General features: G+C 53.9%; 1 protein-coding gene across 1 annotated transcript; it reads left to right on the top strand.

Moving 5' to 3' along the window:
- The first annotated feature begins 1486 nt into the window (after positions 1–1486).
- On the top strand, positions 1487–20024 carry kifap3a (kinesin-associated protein 3a). Its single transcript, XM_056603326.1, is given in 12 exon segments — positions 1487–1530; positions 2032–2258; positions 5070–5170; positions 8991–9099; positions 9233–9345; positions 9638–9803; positions 10952–11077; positions 11207–11305; positions 12227–12312; positions 14347–14548; positions 16102–16177; positions 19554–20024. Coding segments are annotated over 12 exon segments (1461 nt in total). The 3' UTR covers positions 19666–20024.
- The last annotated feature ends 278 nt before the right edge of the window (positions 20025–20302 follow it).

A 20302-nucleotide genomic window follows, 5' to 3' on the forward strand; every position in this document is an offset into this window, starting at 1 on the left:
AGAGAGAGAGAGAGGGAGAGAGGGAGAGAGGGAGGGAGGGAGGGAGAGGGAGAGAGATCCATCCATCCATCCATCCATCCATCCAAGCTGCTGGCGGTAGGATGATAGCTGGGATGAGGGAAGGAAAGGATGTGAAGGGGATACTTCTATCTAGTTCTATCTAGTTCTATCTAGTTCTATCTCGTTCTATCTAGTTCTATCTCGTTCTATCTCGTTCTATCTCGTTCTATCTCGTTCTATCTCGTTCTATCTAGTTCTATCTCGTTCTATCTTGTTCTATCTTGTTCTATCTAGTTCTATCTAATTCTATCTAGTTCTATCTCGTTCTATCTAGTTCTATCTCGTTCTATCTCGTTCTATCTAGTTCTATCTCGTTCTATCTATCTGGATTTTCATCATAAATTCATGTTATTTTTGTAAATTGACTCTTCAATTGTAGGCATATTGTGTTTTTGTAAGGATTATGGTCATGATTATGGTATAATGTAATAAGTTAAAACATTTTTGGGAACTGATCCGAAAAGAACCAACAGAAAGAAGCCTGTTCCTTTTACATGTTTTGTAAAAACCCACCTTTGACATTTTTCTTCCTGGACCTTTACCGTTTAAAAGGTGGAGATCAAATTTCAACGTAAAAAGATGCTTGGCTTTTTTCCCTCTCTCTCCTATTTGTGCCCGTGTTCAAGGGGCTCGTACAGGAACCTCACCACTCTGACTTTCACTAATCCACCCCCACCTGGTTCCAATCTCAGCCAGTTTGTGGCCTTTATCAAAGCCAGACCCGCTTGGAGAGGGCTTTATCTCCCGGTCCCTCCCTTCAGTGTATCTTTTGTCTGCGATTACAGGACCCTGTGGGGGCTTAGAGCCACTCGGGACTACAGGTCCGGCCTGGAGGAGGAACACGCTGTTGTTTCAACACTTTACCTCCCAGTCCAGAGCAGATCCGTTTAGAGCCAGGAGAAAGTGTTTCCATTTAAGCACGAAACGGTTTGGAAAATGACTAAATCAATAAAAGCCCACTACACGCTGCAGCATATCTTGTCATCAGAGGATATTTGCAGAGTAAACATGAAGGAGCACCTTGGAGCCAGATAACGGTTAGGGTTAGGGCTCCGATCGGGCTCCCTCTGAAGCCTGTCACTAATGGAATGGAACTGTCAATGGTAATGGCCGCAGGCTGTGTTGATTATAGAGCAGGAGGCGTGGGTTTGTGATGTGTGACTGGAGCTGGTTTTGCACACAGTAGCAGTCGTTACTTCTTCTTTTTTTTCTAACTGGGAGCAGGTTGCTTTCCCATCATGCCTGGCTGTGGCTAAACCGCAGGAGTGTAAAACAAAAACAAGACAAGTTAACAAGCGGCGTCGGGCCTGGTCGGCTCGCAGAGTCGCCCTCACATCGACCACTGTCACACCAGAAACACACAACCTAATGCACATACAGACGTGTAGATGTCTGCTCTGTAGACGTGTGAGTCAGCGAGGGCTGGATGAGGGATCCTAAGGAGCAGGAGCTCAACACCTCCACCTGGCTGTGAGCCATGTGAACAGACGCGCTGCTCGCTCTGCTCAGGACTCAACTGTCTGGTTTATTCTCGGAGGAGGATAATGATGTATAATGACGATAATGACGGAAAGGACCCATTTGGTTCTATTTATTTGTTTGTTTGTTTAAATCTTGCGTCACCTCATTGAAGGAAAGCTTCAGGATTATTCAACCTAGACCCCATTAACCAGTCTGTTTGGATTCAACGGACCGATGTGGACCACTTTCTGAGAGGGCTCCAGTATTAATCAATCTCTAAAAGATTGTTCTTGCCACTGACTCAGATTATATACTCTATCATTATGGAAAGGATCCCTACAGAGAAATCATAAATTACCCTTCGCTTGATCCGATCAGTTTGATATTATGTTCCACGAGTCTCACTCAATTTCAACTCTCCCTCCCCTGAATCATTTGATAACAACCCCCCCCCCCCCCCCCCCCCCCAAACCCTCTTCAGCACCTCTTCAATGGGGCCGCTGCTTCCAGAGCGCTGCTGGTCATAACGCGTTGAACCCAATGAAGCATGTCTCTGGACGATGTCCTCCTCCAGGCGGAGATGCAGGTGGTGCAGCGGCTGGCCCTGTTGGTGCCCTGTGACAGCCTGGAGCTCCAGAACACCACCCTGCGGCTGCTGCTAAACCTCTCCTTCGACACGGGCCTCCGCAGCCAGATGGTGCAGGCCGGCCTCATCCCCAAGCTCTCCTCCCTGCTAGGTAACACTCCTCCTCCCTAGGTAACACTCCTCCTCCCTAGGTAACACTCCTCCTCCCTAGGTAACACTCTCCTCCCTAGGTAACACTCTCCTCCTCCCTAGGTAACACTCTCCTCCTCCCTAGGTAACACTCCTCCTCCCTAGGTAACACTCTCCTCCTCCCTAGGTAACACTCCTCCTCCCTAGGTAACACTCTCCTCCTCCCTAGGTAACACTCCTCTCCAGCTAGGTAACACTGTGTGTGAGGGGAGTGTGTAGAAGAAGCTAATTAGCTGTTTGATGAAATGTACCCTTTCATTAACCGAGGGTCGGTCCACACTCTTCTCTGAATAAGGCGACGACCGCGGCGCTGTTCTTCTCCATGTTTTCCTCCAGGAATGCAGACTCATGACACATAAGCCCCTATAAGTCCCGCGTCCCGAGCCGCCTGTTAAAGCTCTGCCGACACATGCACTCCTCTCATACCGGCCGTATAATCTTGGTGTGTGTGTAAAACGTCAACTGTGCGTGGCGTGCAGGTGCGGGTATATTTGCGACCGCAAGCGGCCTCTGGTGACCATTAGAGAAGGACTTCCTGTCGGGGGTACGTGCGTGAGACTGTGGCCGCTCCCCGTAGCGGGGGTCACGTCAGAGCCATCTCCGACGGCCGTTTGAAGCCCCGCACGGGGAGGCTCCGGTAACGCTGCATAATTAATATCCTATATTTGTTAGAATAACATGCCAGAGCCTCTGCACTAATGTTGTTTTTGGGAGGGAGGGGGGGAGGGGGGGGTGTGTGTGTGTGGGGGGGGGGGGGTGTGTGTGGGGGGGGTGGGGGGGGGTGGGCCCAGTGGCATTTAGCAGGATGGGGGGCGGGGGGGGCAATGGGGCACTGGAAGCTCAGGAAGCCAAGGAAGCCCCGACACATGCATAATATAACTACATGTTGATGCCCCTCATGGTGTGCGTGCGTGCGTGCGTGCGTGCGTGCGTGCGTGCGCGCGTGCGTGCGTGTGTGTGTGCGCGCGTGCGTGCGCGCGTGCGTGCGCTGCTTTGGTCAGCCACTCGCCGCTCCATCCATCATCCTGTTCCTGCGTGTAATCCGGTCCTCCTCGCTGCAGCCCCCCTGAGTGAGGGGGGGGGGGGGGGGGGGGGGCTCTAGGGGTGTCCCTCAGCCTCCTCTGGACCCCAACAGGCTCCCCTCTCTGACGGAGGTCACGACCCTTGCCAATAAGATGAAAGGAAGAGAAAGACCCTCCAAAACACCAGTGCCCCCAGACAAACCCAAAACAAGACCCAACCATACAGTCCATACAGTCCATATAGTCCCAACGTCCTAACGTCGTCCCTACCTTCGCTGGTAAGAGGCCTGTAGCGTTTGTGTTTTCCCAGGGTTGTGTCAAAAACATTCTTCAACACTTCTTTTTAAATGCGACGCTTGCGTGCAAGATGGTGTCACGTTACGAGAGTTGGGCATCTTTAAAGCAGGCTGGGTGTAATTGGAGCAGAGGTCTTCCCGGTAACGGCCCTTGGAGAGTCCTGCTAACAGCCCCCCCCAGCTTGGCCCTTGTAGTTTTTAATGGGATCTTTCTCAATTCGCCTGTAAAGGATCCTCCATGTTCCTACTGGCAAACCCAGCGAGTGTGTCAGCTCAGGAAAGACTTTGTGTGTGTGTGTGTGTGTGTGTGTGTGTGTGTGTGTGTGTGTGTGTGTGTGTGTGTGTGTGTGTGTGTGTGTGTGTGTGTGTGTGTGTGTGTGTGTGTGTGTGTGTGTGTGTGTGTGTGTGTGTGTGTGTGCGTGCGTGCGTGTGCCAGTGTGTGTGCCAGTGTGTGTGCGTGTGCCTCTGTGTGTGTGTGTGACGTGCACCAGAGTGTTTTCATGTGCACTTTAAAGGATCAGTGGAGGAAAAGAATGGCTAATGAGAAGCACATGTACCGCGGACCAATCACGGGCTGCTGCTGACGGCGGGCGAGTTACGTCGTTTAAACGTATTAAAGGCAGTAAAATTGATGCTTCCTCCTGTTTTCCCAATTAAAGTTAGAAGCAGTCTCTTTTCAGACCCCCCCCCCCGCCCTCTCCCCTGTGATCGAGGGGTTCATTGAGAACATCTGGAGGCCATAACCAGTGATAAGGCTCCCCCCGTTTGGCCACTGACCGATGGGGGCCGGGGACCGGTTTGAACTGGAACCAGGGCTTCAGGGGCCCGGTGCGTGGGAGGGTCTGGCCGGGTGAGGGGGGGCACTGGTCCTCTCCTAACACTTCTCTTAATTAAACGTCCCCAGGTCAGAGTGCGGTCTGACTGTTTGTGTTTCCGCGCTGAGGCCGTCCGCCCCCGGCGTCGGTCAGGGGTCAAACTCATAAAGGTGCTGGGCTACCTAACGGTCTAACACCCCATCCATCCTCCTCTTCCTCCTCTTCCTCCTCTGCCCCCGACGGAGGAGGCTGAGGAGGCTGATGATCGTCTTCGCAGCATTTCTTTAATGAGCTTTTCAGCAACATGCAGGACTGCCGTGGTTTACTCCTCAACTATTGCTAATAACGTAATCAATTAATGCTGGGTATTTCTTTTATGATGGGAATGAATGTTATTTAACCTCTGGTAAGACCAGGAGAAACACATAATCAGAAAGCCGAAACTGAGTCAAAGCAGTAAGAGGTAAGGGCTTTTGAAAAGGGCTTTTCTAACACCATTCTTGTTCCCAATTTATTTTCGAAGCACAACCGTAGCCCTAATTACTTTGGTAGATGTGGTGGTTTGTCGCCCCCCCCCCCTCGGAGGCACAACCAGTCATTCATTCAGCCCCTCTCTCCTCTCCCTCTGTTTACGCTGCAGCTGACGAGGGCCAGAGACAGCTGAGCATGTTCATTCTGTACCACATCAGCGTGGACGACAGATTCAAGTCCATGTTTGCCTACACGGACTGCATACCCCAGGTAAGGCTGGCTAGTGTACGGCGGAGACAGCCCGCCCGCATCAGCGCCCGTAGCGCCGCGGCGCGAGGGGATTCATGAGGCTAGCGAGAAAACACCAAAGAAAACAAGAGTCTGAAAGGTTTGGGATGGGTGGAGGTTTGGGAATGGGTGGAGGGTGTAGATGTAGAGGGTTGGGGATGGGTGGAGGTTTGAGGGGGAGGGGGTGGGTGGAGGTTTGAGGGGGAGGGGGTGGGACAGGCACATCTGGACCTCAAACCACCGTAGGACCACTGCTCAGTCTTCCCCTCGGAGCGCGATGACAGCTCCCTGTTTTCCCTCCCCCACCCCCCCCACCCCCCCCCGCTCCGAGACCTGAAGAAAGTCTTGCGTCATTTCACCTAACGAGGCCCTGAAGTAAACAGAGGCCCCCCTCTCTGTGTCTTCTCCGCGCCGCCGCGGCTAAGTGTGCATAATTGCAAAACAGAATTGGGAATTGGGCTCAAGCAGGAGGGGGGCTTCCCCCCCCCCCGCCCCCCCTCCCCTGCTTGGCAAACCAAACTCGAGACTAAATTGAGTTAAGTTCGCACAAATGAAACATTCAGCCGTGCCCCGCACACGCCAGGAAATAAAAGGCCTTTTCAGGGGGGGGAGATTTAATCAAGACTTGCTGAGTTTACGGTTCCAACGACGAGCGTTGGGTGGGTCGGCCCGGCGCTGGGAGACGGGCCCGGCGCTGGGAGACGGGCCCGGCGCTGGGAGACGGGCCCGGCGCTGGGAGACGGGCCCGGCGCTGGGAGACGGTCCGGCGCTGGGAGACGGCCCAGCCGTTGGTCGGGACGGGGTGTGAGGGGGACCAGATGGGGCCCATGCTGAGTTATGTGTTTGCTCAGAAGGGGTCAAGTCGCCGAACAGATACGGCCCCTGGGTCCCCCGTGGCAGAGAGGATGCTGGGTACTAGCAGCATGACCAGGAAGTGACCCCCGACCCCGGCCCCGAGGCTGGCTCCCTCTCGGCGTACCTCCCTTCCTCCTCCTCCTCCCCCCCTCCCCCCCCTCCCCATGCTGCTCCTCTCCTCTCCAGTGCCCGTCTGTCTGTCCGGTCTCCTCCTCTAGTTCCTCCTCCTCCCCCCCCCTCCCCATGCTGCTCCTCCCCCCCCCCTCCCCATGCTGCTCCTCCCCCCCCCTCCCCATGCTGCTCCTCCCCCCCCCTCCCCATGCTGCTCCTCCCCCCCCCCCTCCCCATGCTGCTCCTCTCCTCTCCAGTGCCCGTCTGTCTGTCTGGTCTCCTCCTATAGTTCCTCCTCCTCCCCCCCCCCTCCCCCCCTCCCCATGCTGCTCCTCTCCTCTCCAGTGCCCGTCTGTCTGTCCGGTCTCCTCCTCTAGTTCCTCCTCCTCCCCCCCCCTCCCCATGCTGCTCCTCCCCCCCCCCTCCCCATGCTGCTCCTCCCCCCCCCCTCCCCATGCTGCTCCTCCTCCTCCTCCCCCCCCCTCCCCATGCTCCTCCTCCCCCCCCCCTCCCCATGCTGCTCCTCCCCCCCCCTCCCCATGCTGCTCCTCCCCCCCCCCCCCATCCCATGCTGCTCCTCCCCTCCCCCCCTCCCCATGCTGCTCCTCCCCTCCCCCCCTCCCCATGCTGCTCCTCCTCCCCCCCCCCTCCCCATGCTGCTCCTCCCCCCCCCCCTCCCCCCCTCCCCATGCTGCTCCTCCCCCCCTCCCCCCCCTCCCCATGCTGCTCCTCCCCCCCCTCCCCCCCTCCCCATGCTGCTCCTCCCCCCCTCCCCATGCTGCTCCTCCCCCCCCCTCCCCATGCTGCTCCTCCCCCCCCCCTCCCCATGCTCCTCCCCCCCCCCTCCCCATGCTGCTCCCCCCCCCCTCCCAAGGAGAGGAGCGTGTCCCGCAGTTCCCCTCGTCCCAGATGGAGGAGCGTCCTCTCCCGAACCACTCCTGCATGGCTCATTATGGGATGTTTTTATGATGTCCGTTTCTCAGGACCCTCTTCAGGGCCGCTCCTCTTCCCACTCTATTCCCACCGTGGGACCAGCTCGTATAGCGGGACAGGAGCGGGAGGCGAGGCGCGCGCGCGCGTGTGTGTGTGTGTGTGTGTGTGTGTGTGTGTGTGTGTGTGTGTGTGTGTGTGTGTGTGTGTGTGTGTGTGTCTGTGTCTGTGTGTGTGTGTGTGTGTGTGTGTGTGTGTGTGTGTGTGTGTGTGTGTGTGTGTGTGTGTGTGTGTGTGTGTGTCTGTGTCTGTGTGTGTGTCTGTGTCTGTGTCTGTGTCTGTGCGTGCGTGCGTGTGTGCGTGTGTGTGTGTGCGTGCGGGGGGGGGGGTTGTTGGTGTGTGTACCGCGCTGGTTGTTCTGCAGAGTGTTCTTGTGGCCCTGGCCGGGGCTCAGGGCCGTCTGTGGTCAATAAGCAGAGGCAGGTGCCAGAGAGTCTAGACGGGCTGATTTGGGGTCCGGGGCCCCTAGTATGTGATACTCATTCTGGGTCCGGGCCGCCCCTCTCCCTCTCTCTCCCTCTCCCTCCCTCTCTCTCCCTCTCTCTCCCTCTCTCTCCCCCTCTCTCTCTCTCTCTCTCTCTCTCTCTCCCTCTCTCTGTCCTCCAGTGATTGCACACTGCTGACTCCTCACAGGGAGGCTGTACCCCCCCCCCCCCCCCCTGTCCCTCAGGTTGGACCTTTTCCTGTTTAATGTTAAATCAGCAGAGAGAGAGAGGGAGGGACAGACAGACAGACAGACAGGAGGCTGGGGGAGAGGAATGGGGGAGGGGGGGGAGGTGAGGGGACTCCCTCCTGCGGGTCCCAGGCCTGACATCCTCTCTCTCTCTCACGCTCGGCTTCTTTTCTCTTTCTCACAAGTATCAGCAGCGGGCTGTTTGGGCCTCGCTGCCTCGCCCTCCGTCGCCCCCCGGGGGTCAGAGGTCAGCGTGGGACCGGCGTCTCATTCTGATGGCGTGTTCCTGAATCCTCGGACGCCAGCCTTCCGGGTTGCACGTTTGACCTCACTTCCGGTCTCGGAGCATTCATAGCGTTTCTGTTCGTCTTTGTGATTGTGGCATGGACTTGGCTGCTCGTTGTTTATTGTTAGCCACATTAGCCTCTTTAGCAAACCAGCCCGAAAACAAACAACACAACTTTACATTGTATTGCACTCACAGCAAGACCATGCAATGTATAAATTGGTGACCAGAATAAATTAGCAATGTAATCAAGCGTGTAAGAGCATTAAAAATCGACATTAAAATGACCTACGTGGTACAAATACAAAAAAATAAAGTCTCTTCACGGGCGGAGCCATTTTTCTGAGAGCGTCATCACTGCTCTCGGTCTACTCTCAGGTTTTCGAAAAATGAAGACAAAAGGGGGGCGTGCCTCAGAGAAATGCCGCAAGAAAGCTGGGAGATCTTCGACTTTCGACTCGGAAGTCTGGCGTTGGAGGATTCAGGGACACACCCTGAGCCTGAGGAGGATGCAGAGACACACGGCCTCGATCCCACACTCACCCCCAACTCCACACGCAGCGCGTTGAGTCTGTCCGTTCCGCTTTCATTGGTGGCATTCCTCTCTGTGCGTTCATCGGCCTCCAAATCAACTCTGGATCTTTAACAAAAATAGGTTGTTATATCAACCGTTGCCGTGGGTTATTCTGAGTACCTCTGATGAATTATGTAATAATTGAATCACTGTCAAGGCACAGCAACATTTATATCATAATAATATGACATTTAATGATGAAAGATTATTGATGATTTTGGTCAGAGGCATATTTAATCTGTGGTTAATAACGATTCTTTATTCTGCAGCTAATAATGGGGAATCTGAGTGAATGTTCCCGTTTCAATGACAGATAATGAAGATGGTGTTTGAGTGCGGTGAGGACCGGATGGACACTGAACTCATCTCCTTCTGCATCAATCTCGCCGCCAACAAAAGGAACGCACAGGTCATCTGTGAAGGTAGGAGCTGACACATTGCACATCACATAGATGTGATTAAAGGTTTCAAACCAGTTGCTCTTCTCTTTTCATCTCTTCTCTGGGTCTCGTCTCTCTCTGTTATTTCTCACTTCTCATCTCTCCCCACTCCTAGGGAATGGACTGAAGATGTTGATGAAGAGGGCTTTGAAGCTGAAGGACACTCTCATGATGAAGATGATCAGGAATTTGTCTCAACACGACGGGCCCACCAAGAGCCTCTTTATAGTCAGTGCTCATGCCTTGTTTATTACATCTCAAACATTTTCATGTCTTGATTGGTGGTTTCTATTCAATGTAGGATGCAAAGATGGTGTCATAATGATGATAATGATCAAGACCCAGGCTGGATTTTTCTCCAGCGTAGTTCAATTCCTTTTTGCCAATCGTATTCAAATCTAGAATAACTCTGCAGGCTCCGAGTGTTCCATTGAAGTGTGTAGTGGCCTGTTAAACAAGGATTAGCGTTTATAGGCGGCAGCGTGTGTCTGACAGCTCTGACGTCCCCGTGTCTCCTCAGGACTACGTTGGTGACCTGGCCGCCCAGATCAGCGAGGAGGAGGCAGAGGAGTTTGTGATCGAGTGCCTGGGCACCTTGGCCAACCTCACGGTCGCTGATCTGGACTGGGAGCTGGTCCTGAAGGAGTACCACCTGGTGCCCTACCTGAAGGACAGACTCAAGCCAGGTGGGGTTCAAGACTTAAAGTAGGGTTTTTTGTTCAGTTTCACTGCAATTGTGGCTTTCTTTCAGGATTTTCTTGCCTTTTACTCCGCATTCCGATTGATTCAGAGAGAAAGCGATCCTGATCCTGATTGAAGTAATGCTGGATTGGTTTTCCTTTTTATTTTAAAGTATCTTTGAGCTCACAGTAATGGCTTCCGTAAAGGTTGCCACGGTCAAACAGCACTGTGTCCTGTGGTGACGTGCACATCCATTCAGTGGAAAGAGCTTCCCGTCTTCTGCTATCCGTTGGTTCTTTGAAGCCCAGGCCAGAGTCCTCCCCCGGCCTTCTGTAACCCCAGGCCGAACACCCCTGAGGCCTTATCAGTGGACGGCTCTCAGAGGGATGTGAGGATGGGGGCGCCCCCTCGCTCTTGGGCCTTATCTCCATGTGGATGACCCCTGACCTCCATGCTCTGATCTCCTGATCAACCACTTGCCCCACATCACTCCCCTTTGGACTTTTATTTTCCTTTCTCTGACGCAAGAAAGTTTCACGTCTTCGTGTTTTTGTGTGACTGCCTCTCAGTGCGGTTAGGGGACGTTGTAAAAGGTCAATACCAAACTCTATTTCATTTGATTTACTGGACATTAGTGCTTTCTTCTCAGTCCAAAAATAAAAAAAAGTGTTTTTACTATGAGCGGACTCATTTCAATGTATTGCTCCATCAGTAGCAGGGTTAGGGTCAGAGGGTCAGGGTCAGGGGGCTAGGGTTAGGTTCATGGGGTTAGGGTTATGGTCAGGGGGAGAGACGTGCCAGGGGCCTGGGTTTGGTTTCCATGACCTCAACAATGTACACACTCCGATGTACTATAGAGTCATTCAGCAGCCACTTCATCCAGGGACTCAGGATGAAGGGGCTTTGACAACTTGCTCCACAATGCCCCAGAAATAAACTGCAGACCTGGGGTCAGAACCCAGAGGAAGATGTTTCCTCCAACATCCAGGCTGCGTACGGTAGGAGATCTGTTCAGAACCATCCTGCAGAGCGGGAACTTCAGTTTATATTTGTATTGCAACCAAAAGCAGAAGTAGGATGATCTTGTTCCTTTCTGTAGCTTGGGGCTTCACCGTGGGATGGTTCTGCTGTCGTGTCCCCCGTCCCCCCCCAGGCTCGGCCGAGGACGACCTCATCCTGGAGGTGGTGATCATGATCGGCACCATCGCCATGGACGACGCCGGCGCCGCCATGTTGGCTGAGGCGGGCGTCATCCCCGACCTCATCCAGCTGCTCAACGGTATGCTGGACGCCACGCCCCGGCCCCTTCCTTCTGATTGGACCCCGCTGGGGGACGGCTGTGATTGGTCCCTGTGTCTCTGCGTGGGCGTGTCTCAACAAGCCTCTCTGTGTTCCTGTTGGTCCGCAGCTCAGCAGGAGGACGATGAGTTTGTGTGCCAGATCGTCTTCGTCTTCTACCAGATGGTCTTCCACCAGGTCACCCGGGACATCATCATCAGAGACACGCGTATCCTTCTGAATCCCAAGGTGTTCAATCCAAAGGCCGTCGTGGTGATTAAAGGGCTGTGGGGGGGACTTAAGAGCTTTCATATCAGTGATATGTTGAGCTGCCGTAGTCCACTGTCAGCTGTTGGTGAGAGAAATGCTCTGTTCTCCTTTTCTGATCGACCGCGCCCATCTTTTTGATTTTGGACCACTAATTTCTGACCAATCAGGGCGCATCTTCCCTGATTGGTTCAAGGAATTCACATGCCTGTCAATTACATTTGTGTGAAGGAGACAATTCTCAATGGTGCATACACAGCTCTCAAGACTTCATACATAACCCTAACATAATTAATACGTACAACAGGCTTCTGAACCATCTTCAGCGTGATGATCCTAACCTAACCTCTGTACTCTTACCTCTATGACCAAAGGGGTAAAACAGTCTGATATAAATCAACCAATGAGGCTTCAGCAGAGGCGTTGATGTGCGTCACAGCGCTGCACAATGTCCATCATCTCCGTGTAGCCCCTCATGCATCACTGCCAGGACTTTAAAATAACCTTCATTCATTATTTTTACATCCACACCCCTCGCCTGAAACCAGATACCTCAGTGTGGCGTGACAGCCTCTGTGGAACGACCAATGAACACCTTCCTCCTGACGGGAGGTCGGTGGCCTGGTGGATCTCTGTGGCCAATGGGAGAGTCTGCTGTAGGGGACGGTGTTGGGGGCGGTGTTGGGGCGGTGGAGCCCAGCAGAGCTGCTCACGGTGGACCCCAGGGCACCTGCCCAGAGCCCCTCCCATTTCATTCCTAACCCTTGCAGCCCTTCCCTTCTGAAACGCCCTGACCCCGTCCCTCTGATCCTGAGTCAGTGGAGGAGGGATGAGTTCATGTCCCCATGAACACGGTGTCTGACCTTGACCTGAGCCCCATCAGAGGCCCCTGCCTACCTCGTCGACCTGATGCACGACAAGAACGCAGAGATCCGCAAGGTGTGCGACAACACCCTGGACATCGTGGCCGTGAGTGAGGACCTATATTATGGGTGTTCTGTTGGTTGGTTTGATTCTCACAGTTCAGTTTAAAGATCCTTTTTCCATGTGAAATCAGTTATTCTGTTGACTTCTGGATAATCCAGCGCAGGTGTTCCCAACCTGTGTCCGTACCCGTGCCCCTAAATGGTCTTTAAGTCCTCTCACGGACCACCACACATGCACAAGACATGGACCCATTCACGTGCCGCGACTGAGCACAGAGTGCGAGCGCCTTTCATATAGGATCACTCCTGCAAGCCGCCCAGGGCCGGGGTCGACAGGGGTGGGGTCAGCGGCGCTGGGTACGGCCAGGGGGCTTAGGGAGCAGACGCATGTTACCCCAAAACATAATGAGGAAATGGTACAATGGAAGACGTATGATGGAATGCACAAAGCCACAGGTTTTTGGGATAATACCGAGCAATAATGCAATATTTACAGAAATAACTCCTCCGCACCTCCTGCAGTACCCTCTCTTACCACCAGTGGTCCGCGTAGCCCAGGTCGAAACATAACGACCAAGAGAATGTGCTCTATTGACGGAAAACCTTTTTTGTAAGTCTGCAAATTTACAATGTCAGTTAGAATTTCCTTTTTTCGTCCTTGAATTCCGAGAGGAAAGATGACTTTTCCTTTGTTACGACACTTACTTCCAAACAGTCGCGTCCGCGCAGACCCCTGACCAGTGGGACCCCCAGACATTATGAAGCCCTGATTTAATACAAGGGTCCGCTTACCCCCGAGGTATACCCCGGCCCTGTCCGACATAAAACAATTAAGCTAACCCCGGTAATTCTCCCAATGGCTGTGTGAGTGACAGCTATGGGTCAGCTCTGTGTCCACGCGCGTGTGATGGGAGCCAGGCTGGAGATCAGGTAATTAGGGTTAGATTAGGGGGGGCGGCGCGGCGGCCTGAGGAAGTGTTTCATAGGAATTATCAGAGAGCCGCTATTAAGGCGGAGCCACATGAAAGAGAGGCGGCGGCTCTGGAGAGCGTCAGGACGGACAGCAGGGCTGAGACGCAAAGCAGAGCAGGGACACACACACACACACACACACACACACACACACACACACACACACACACACACACACACACACACACACACACACACACACACACACACACACACACACACACAGAGAGACATCAAACACACTCAAAGGCCTGAGACAGAGCCCCTCTGGATGCTCCAAAGCGGCGGCGAGCCGACTCACATGGACTGGGTTTATGAATCCGCTTTCAAAGGAGTGGTTTGTAAATCTAATAATCATGTCTCCGGTGCAACACGTCCTCATCGTACCCACGGTGTCTCCGAGCTGGTCGGGGGGCGGTCCGGTGCGGCCCATGTGACCATCAATGGGGTTGTTTGAGGGGGGGGGGTTGGGTCTGCACTCCGTCCGGATGATTAATCTGCCGGCCTGCGCGACGCGGAGCGAGCCCGTCTCAATGGCCTCCTTCATGTCCCCCCCCCCCCCCCGCCTGCCCCCCCCACACCCAATGCAACGCCCGCCTGGCCCCCCACACCCAATGCACCCCCGCCTGGCCCCCCGCAGAGGAAGGAAAACAGCCCTATGTTGTCACCCTCTGCTGACACATGAACACACTCACGCACACACACACACATTTTGCAAAGATCCTCCCTGAGTGTGTGACGGTGGCTGTGTGACGGTGGCTGTGTGTGTGTGTGTGTGTGTGTGTGTGTGTGTGTGTGTGTGTGTGTGTGTGTGTGTGTGTGTGTGTGTGTGTGTGTGTGTGTGTGTGTGTGTGTGTGTGTGTGTGTGTGTGTGTGTGTGTGTGTGTGACTGTGCGTGTGAGTATTTGTGTGTGTGTGTGTGTGACTGGGGTGAAACACACATTCACACGAGCATGCGTTGGTTTGAGCCATAACCACTCCTTCAAATCCCTCTGGAAGTTTTGCCGTGAACCCAACAGTGAGACGTGTTCCGGGCTCAATGTTATTGCTCTCACTATAACTTTTCCTTTTCTTCTCCGCCGTGTTCCCCCCCCCCCTGGTCCAGGAGTGTGACGAGGCGTGGGGCAGAAGGATCCAGAGTGAGAAGTTCCGCTGGCACAACTCCCAGTGGCTGGAGATGGTGGAGAGCCAGCAGCTGGACTCGGCCGGGGAGCCCTACGTGTTCGGGGACCACCCCGGCGACGGGGACCCCTTCCTGGACAGCGAAGACATGATCCTGGAGAGACCCGACCTCTTCTACGGCGCAGGTACCCACCGGGCGGGGCCAGGGGGCGGGGCCAGGGGGCGGGGCCAGGGGGCGGGGCCCCAGAGAGAGGCCCCAGGAGAACAGGAGGGGGGGCGTTGGGATTTATTCCAGGTTCAATCCCTCATCACACAGAACATTCTCATTTATCATAACACATTTTTACTGAATTCTTTAAGTAATGGGAAATATTTCGAAAATTCGAACCTACTTCGAATTGTGTCTTGCAGCTGAATGACCTCGATTGGATATACCCGTACATCTATATATAGAGAGAGATACATAAATGTATCGATATAGATTGATACATATATTTAGATATCTATCTATAGATAGACATTTTCATAGACAAGATCAGCTTTTGGCTGTGATGTTATGTATTATATGATATAGATATCTGTGTATAATATGATATTATTTAGATATAGAGCTCCAGGACTCTAGAATATTTACAGATCATGGCCAAAGGCTGTGTGCGCCTGGCCATTGCGATACATCCGCTGTAAACAGAGCGCATGGTACCGTGGCTGCAGGCTGCTCAGGGCCACACCCCCACCCTCCTCCTTGACCCGCCTCTCTCCTCCTCATTTCCCCAAGCTGCTCAGGGCCACACCCCCACCCTCCTCCTTGACCCGCCTCTCTCCTCCTCATTTCCCCAAGCTGCTCAGGGCCACACCCCCACCCTCCTCCTTGACCCGCCTCCCTCCTCCTCATTTCCCCAGGCTGCTCAGGGCCACACCCCCACGCTCCTCCTTGACCCGCCTCTCTCCTCCTCATTTCCCCAAGCTGCTCAGGGCCACACCCCCACCCTCCTCCTTGACCCGCCTCTCTCCTCCTCATTTCCCCAAGCTGCTCAGGGCCACACCCCCACCCTCCTCCTTGACCCGCCTCTCTCCTCCTCATTTCCCCAAACGGCGCGTTTGGGGAAAGCTCAATGTGCGACCGGCTCGTAATACTGTCGCTGTAATTCTGCACCATGGCTGAATTATGGGAACTTCTTCAAACACTGTGTTTTGGGCCCACTGATATCTATATTAAAGCATCCATAAAGTAGCATGCCATGGGACCTTTAACAATTATTCGCCGAAGGCGAATGAATAGTTGGGAAAAGGGCTATTCTAATTAGTTTTTTTGTTAGCGTGACGAGACGACCGTCACGTGATGAAAACAATATCCCGAGTTTGAGATCTCTATCTCGGGTTATTGCCCAATATCCCGAGATAGCGAACCAATCAAATTGCGCCATCTTAGGAGGTTCACATGTAGCATTTACTAATTATAGATATATATATACTTTTTTTATTTTGTATTACTCAACCGTAATGTGATGCTCACATTTCCTGTCTGGGGTTTAAAAAGTCCCCCTACTCTTATCTTATCTTGATATTAAGCTAATGTTTCTTTGCACATCCCTTTGCTTAAAGAATTCAGTAACAATGTGTTATGATGAATGAGAATGTTCTGAGATGAGGGATTGAACCTTGAACTGTGGTTGGTTTTACTCCTACATGTGTGTGCTCGTACATCGTGTTCTACCGTGTTCTATCGTGTTCACAGACGGGGCCATCAGTCCAGAGTTCTTCATCGACCTCCAGAACGGAGACATGGGCCAGACGCCGGGCTTCATGGGCAGGTAGGAGTCCAGCTAGCACCTCTCGCTGCTGTGGTTCCCCGGTCCCCGTCAGCGTGGGATCGGGCCCTCAGCGTGGCGGCAGGCCCCCCAGCCCCCAGCCCCCCCTCCTGTACCTCGTTTCTTTGGGCCCCTGACGCGGCGCGCCAACGTCGGCGTGGACACGCTGCTAATATGACGAATAGTTGAGGAAATTGGGAGTTTATTGTGAGTAATTTGTCTTATTTATTATCAAACATATCGTTGCGTGCGATAAAGGCCGTGTCGAGGATATTTTGCCCCCCGCCCCCCCCCCCCCCTCGTGGCAGGAATGTTTATGTTGGCCGGCGCTGAGAGGGTCCGGGTTGGAGTGTGTAGATAGCAGCGCCACGGAGCTGACTCCATGCTGCAGTTATTACAGCCTGCAGTCCCGACAGGAAGAGGGAGAGAGCACAAGGCCAGGGAATACCTCCACCACCTCTCCTCTTCCTCTTTCCATCTCTCTCTCTCTCTCTCTCTCTCTGTCTCTGTCTCTGTCTCTGTCTCTGTCTCTGTCTCTCTCTCTCTCTCTCTCTCTCTCTCTCTCTCTCTCTCTCTCTCTCTCTCTCTCTCTCTCTCTCTCTCTCTCTCTCTCTCTCTCTCTCTCTCTCTCTCTCTCTCTCTCTCTCTCTCTCTCTCGCACAGCGCTTTGTAACTGATACCTTTTAAATATACGGAGCGAGCTGGGGGAATTGGCGTCTGTGAGCCTGTTTTAATTTGGCCAGCGTACACTTGAGTGATCCAGGTTAACACAATAATCAGAGCCAGCTCTCGTGCTTATTTTAAGCTATGTGTGAAACATGGTGTGATGGAACCTTTCTTTTTTTTAAGGGACTTAAAATGACACTTTAAATGAAATGACTGCTTGTATCTGCTTGACTGTCATCATGAGCTATGTGGCAGACGTAAGGCTGTTCTCCCAAAGTGAATCTCAAAGGAGTGACATGGTCAGCCATGATGGCACAGCAGTGCCAGAGAGGCCCGTGATTGGTCAAGGCTTGCGGTATGCTAAAGTAATGGGTTTAATATGTGGGGAATCAAACAGGGATCATCCTTAATGTGGGACAGAGCGACAGTGGAACCACGGGAGAGAGAGTGTCTCTGGGTGAGGGGGAGTCAGAGTGAGGGGGAGTCAGTGTCTCTGAGGGTGAGTCGGGGGGGTGTACAGTGTTTAGGGTCAGTCTTTTCTCCGCAGCACCGCTGTGTTGGTTAGCAGTAACCCGAGCGGTGACAGCGGGGGGGGATCAAAGGGTGGGGGTGAGGGGGGCCCCGGGGGGGGGGGGGGGGGGGGGGTTCCAAGGGGTCCCGTAGCAGAAGACGGAGGGGGAAAAGAAGGTCTCTGATTTCCACTTCCTGTTTCGGTACCCAGCAGCTCCAGGCTCCATGGTGGAATGGAACATGTCCGCACACCTCACCCCCCCCCCCACGGGCCCTCAGGGGCCAAACTGGACTCTTTTCTCCATGGGAACACTGGGCCTCTTTGTCCTAATGACCCCCCCCCCCCCCCTTTTTGTCAGTGTTGTCACAACACACACGGACGCAAAGAATATGAATGAGGTGGCGGACATGTTGATTTGCATGTTTCTGAGAGGTCATACCGCTTGTGACATCATTACGGCGTCGGAGGGACGAGGGCCCCTCCCCTCAGACGACCCCGACGGCTGAAGCCCCCCGCCCTGACGGCTCGGCCCAGACCCGCCCGCCACGGCCTCCGGGGCCTTCAGCCACTCTGGTCCGGGGGCGGCCGAGGCTCAAACATGTTTATGATCTCCAACGCCAACCCCGCGTCGAGAAACACAACGTCAAACCTCAGACGCTCAGAGAGGTTCTCCTTCAGCCACACGGATAACCCGCGGTTACATAGCTGCCCAATCGGTCACTAAAGCAGGACGTTTAATGTTCAACTCCTGTGTTCGGCCTTAGTTCAGGCTGTCTGCCAGCAGGTCTGTGTCCAGCAGGTCGGTGTCGGTCAGAGCGTTGGCTACTCGCTAGCTCTTCAGCTAGCGACCGAGCTATAGGAAGGAGCTGGCTCCAGAAGCAAGCCGGCAGGCGGACGCTGTGACTCAGAGCTCCAGTGTTCTTCCCAGCCCTCCTCTAGTCCAGCGCTCAAATCCCTCCTGACAGCCATAGCGTGCAGAGAGGGAAAAATACATATTTCTGCCCAGGGAGGGGGGCAGCGGAGATGTTTGGGCTGTGTGTGTGTGTGTGTGTGTGTGTGTGTGTGTGTGTGTGTGTGTGTGTGTGTGTGTGTGTGTGTGTGTGTGTGTGTGTGTGTGTGTGTGTGTGTGTGTGTGTGTGTGTGTGTGTGTGGGGCAGAGGGAGGGGCTGGGGGTTTGTACTGCAAGTGGCGTAACTGAACGCTGGAAATGATTTGGCTAAAAACAACAGGTCATTATAGACCCTCGCTGGGGCAAAGCAAACAGCTCGTATTTTAGAAGAGATGTCGGGCGGGTCGGCCCGGCGACGCCCCCCCCCCCCACCCCCTCCTCCTGACACGGACGGAGAGCGAGCCAGAGAGGGGGGGAGGAGAGGGAGGAGGAGGGGGACAGCCCAACGGGGAGGAGTAAGGGGGTGGACACGGGTGTCGTCCATCAAACGGCACACACACACACACACACACACACACACACACACACACACACACACACACACACACACACACACACACACACACACACACACCTGACAGGGTGTCCTGACGAACGCCCCCAGAGCGCCCAGACCCTCACATCACCAGCTGGATGGAAGATGGGCTGTGTAATCACGTATACCCCCCCCCAGCTCACTGTGTCTACAGCGCCATGGTAACCGATCTGCACGCTGCGGACACGGGCACTTCATCATCCTCAGCTTCATCATCGGCCCTCAACAGGCCTCTGATTCGCCGGGCCAGAGAGCAGCCATGTTGTGGCGTCTCTCTCCTCCCCCCCCCCCCCCCCCCCCCCCCCCGTTAGGACCCTGCTGGGGTCTTTGTTCTGCCCCCCCCTCCCCCACTGTAGCCCCCTGCTCGTCGTCGGACGGCCAGCGCCCGGCGTTCCAAAGCGGACCGGGTTCACGCTGACCTGGTTTTATTATTGAAGAGCTTCAGTTCATCTGCTGTCAGGAGGGAGACTCGCAGTGCTGGAGCGCCCCCTAGAGGACACCGGGTGGGGGGACATGTTCAGTGTATGCAGAGGCAAAACCTGTGTGTGTGTGTGTGTGTGTGTGTGTGTGTGTGTGTGTGTGTGTGTGTGTGTGTGTGTGTGTGTGTGTGTGTGTGTGTGTGTGTGTGTGTGTGTGTGTGTGTGTGTGTGTGTGTGTGTGTGTGTGTGTGTGTGTGTGTGTGTGTGTGTGTGTGTGTGTGTGTGTGTGTGTTCCTCAGTCTAGCGGAGCAGTGTGTGGCTGCTGCCCCCGGGGGGCGACCCGCCACCGCCTACGGCTTCCGGTCCGACGAGCAGTTCCTCTACAACTACCTCGCTACCGCCTCCCGCTAGCTGGAGTTACCGGTTACACACACACACACACACACACACACCACTACAGCCATCGCTATTGGTTAAATACATATAAACATGCACACACATATTTCTGTGAAGATATTTGTATGTTAATGCATGAGTAATATAAACCTTTGACATAAAATATATACAAATGGTTATTGAAATAATTAAATTATATAATTCTAAGCCAGTAAACTCACGTAATAGCATTATGTATTCAATAGGCATAGTTATTCAAATGGTGTAAAATGTGTTAAGAAACCGTGTGATGTAAATAAGAAGGTATTTAATGTGTGCCTGTATCCCGCGGGCCGAGGTGCGTCCGGTGGGCCGGGTGATCCGGGTAGATCCGGTCCTCCGACCGGGCCGGGCTGGGGGGGGGGATCCGGGTGGTTCCACTCGGACCGGGCCGGGGGCCGGGGGGGGGGATCCGGGTGGTTCCACTCGGGCCGGGCGATCGCTGGGAGTTACCCGTTCCACCTCTTTGCACTTCGTTCAAATCCAACACTGGACCGATTGTCATTCGGACATTGAAAACATGTCGTTGTTTGGAATATGCAAAAAGATAAATTGAATGTATTTCATGCTTTTGCTGCAAAACCTTTTCAGGAGTTCTGCTTAATAGATGTTT

The sequence above is a fragment of the Gadus chalcogrammus genome, chromosome 12 (assembly GCF_026213295.1).
Source record: "Gadus chalcogrammus isolate NIFS_2021 chromosome 12, NIFS_Gcha_1.0, whole genome shotgun sequence".
Classification (NCBI taxonomy): Eukaryota; Metazoa; Chordata; class Actinopteri; order Gadiformes; family Gadidae; genus Gadus; species Gadus chalcogrammus.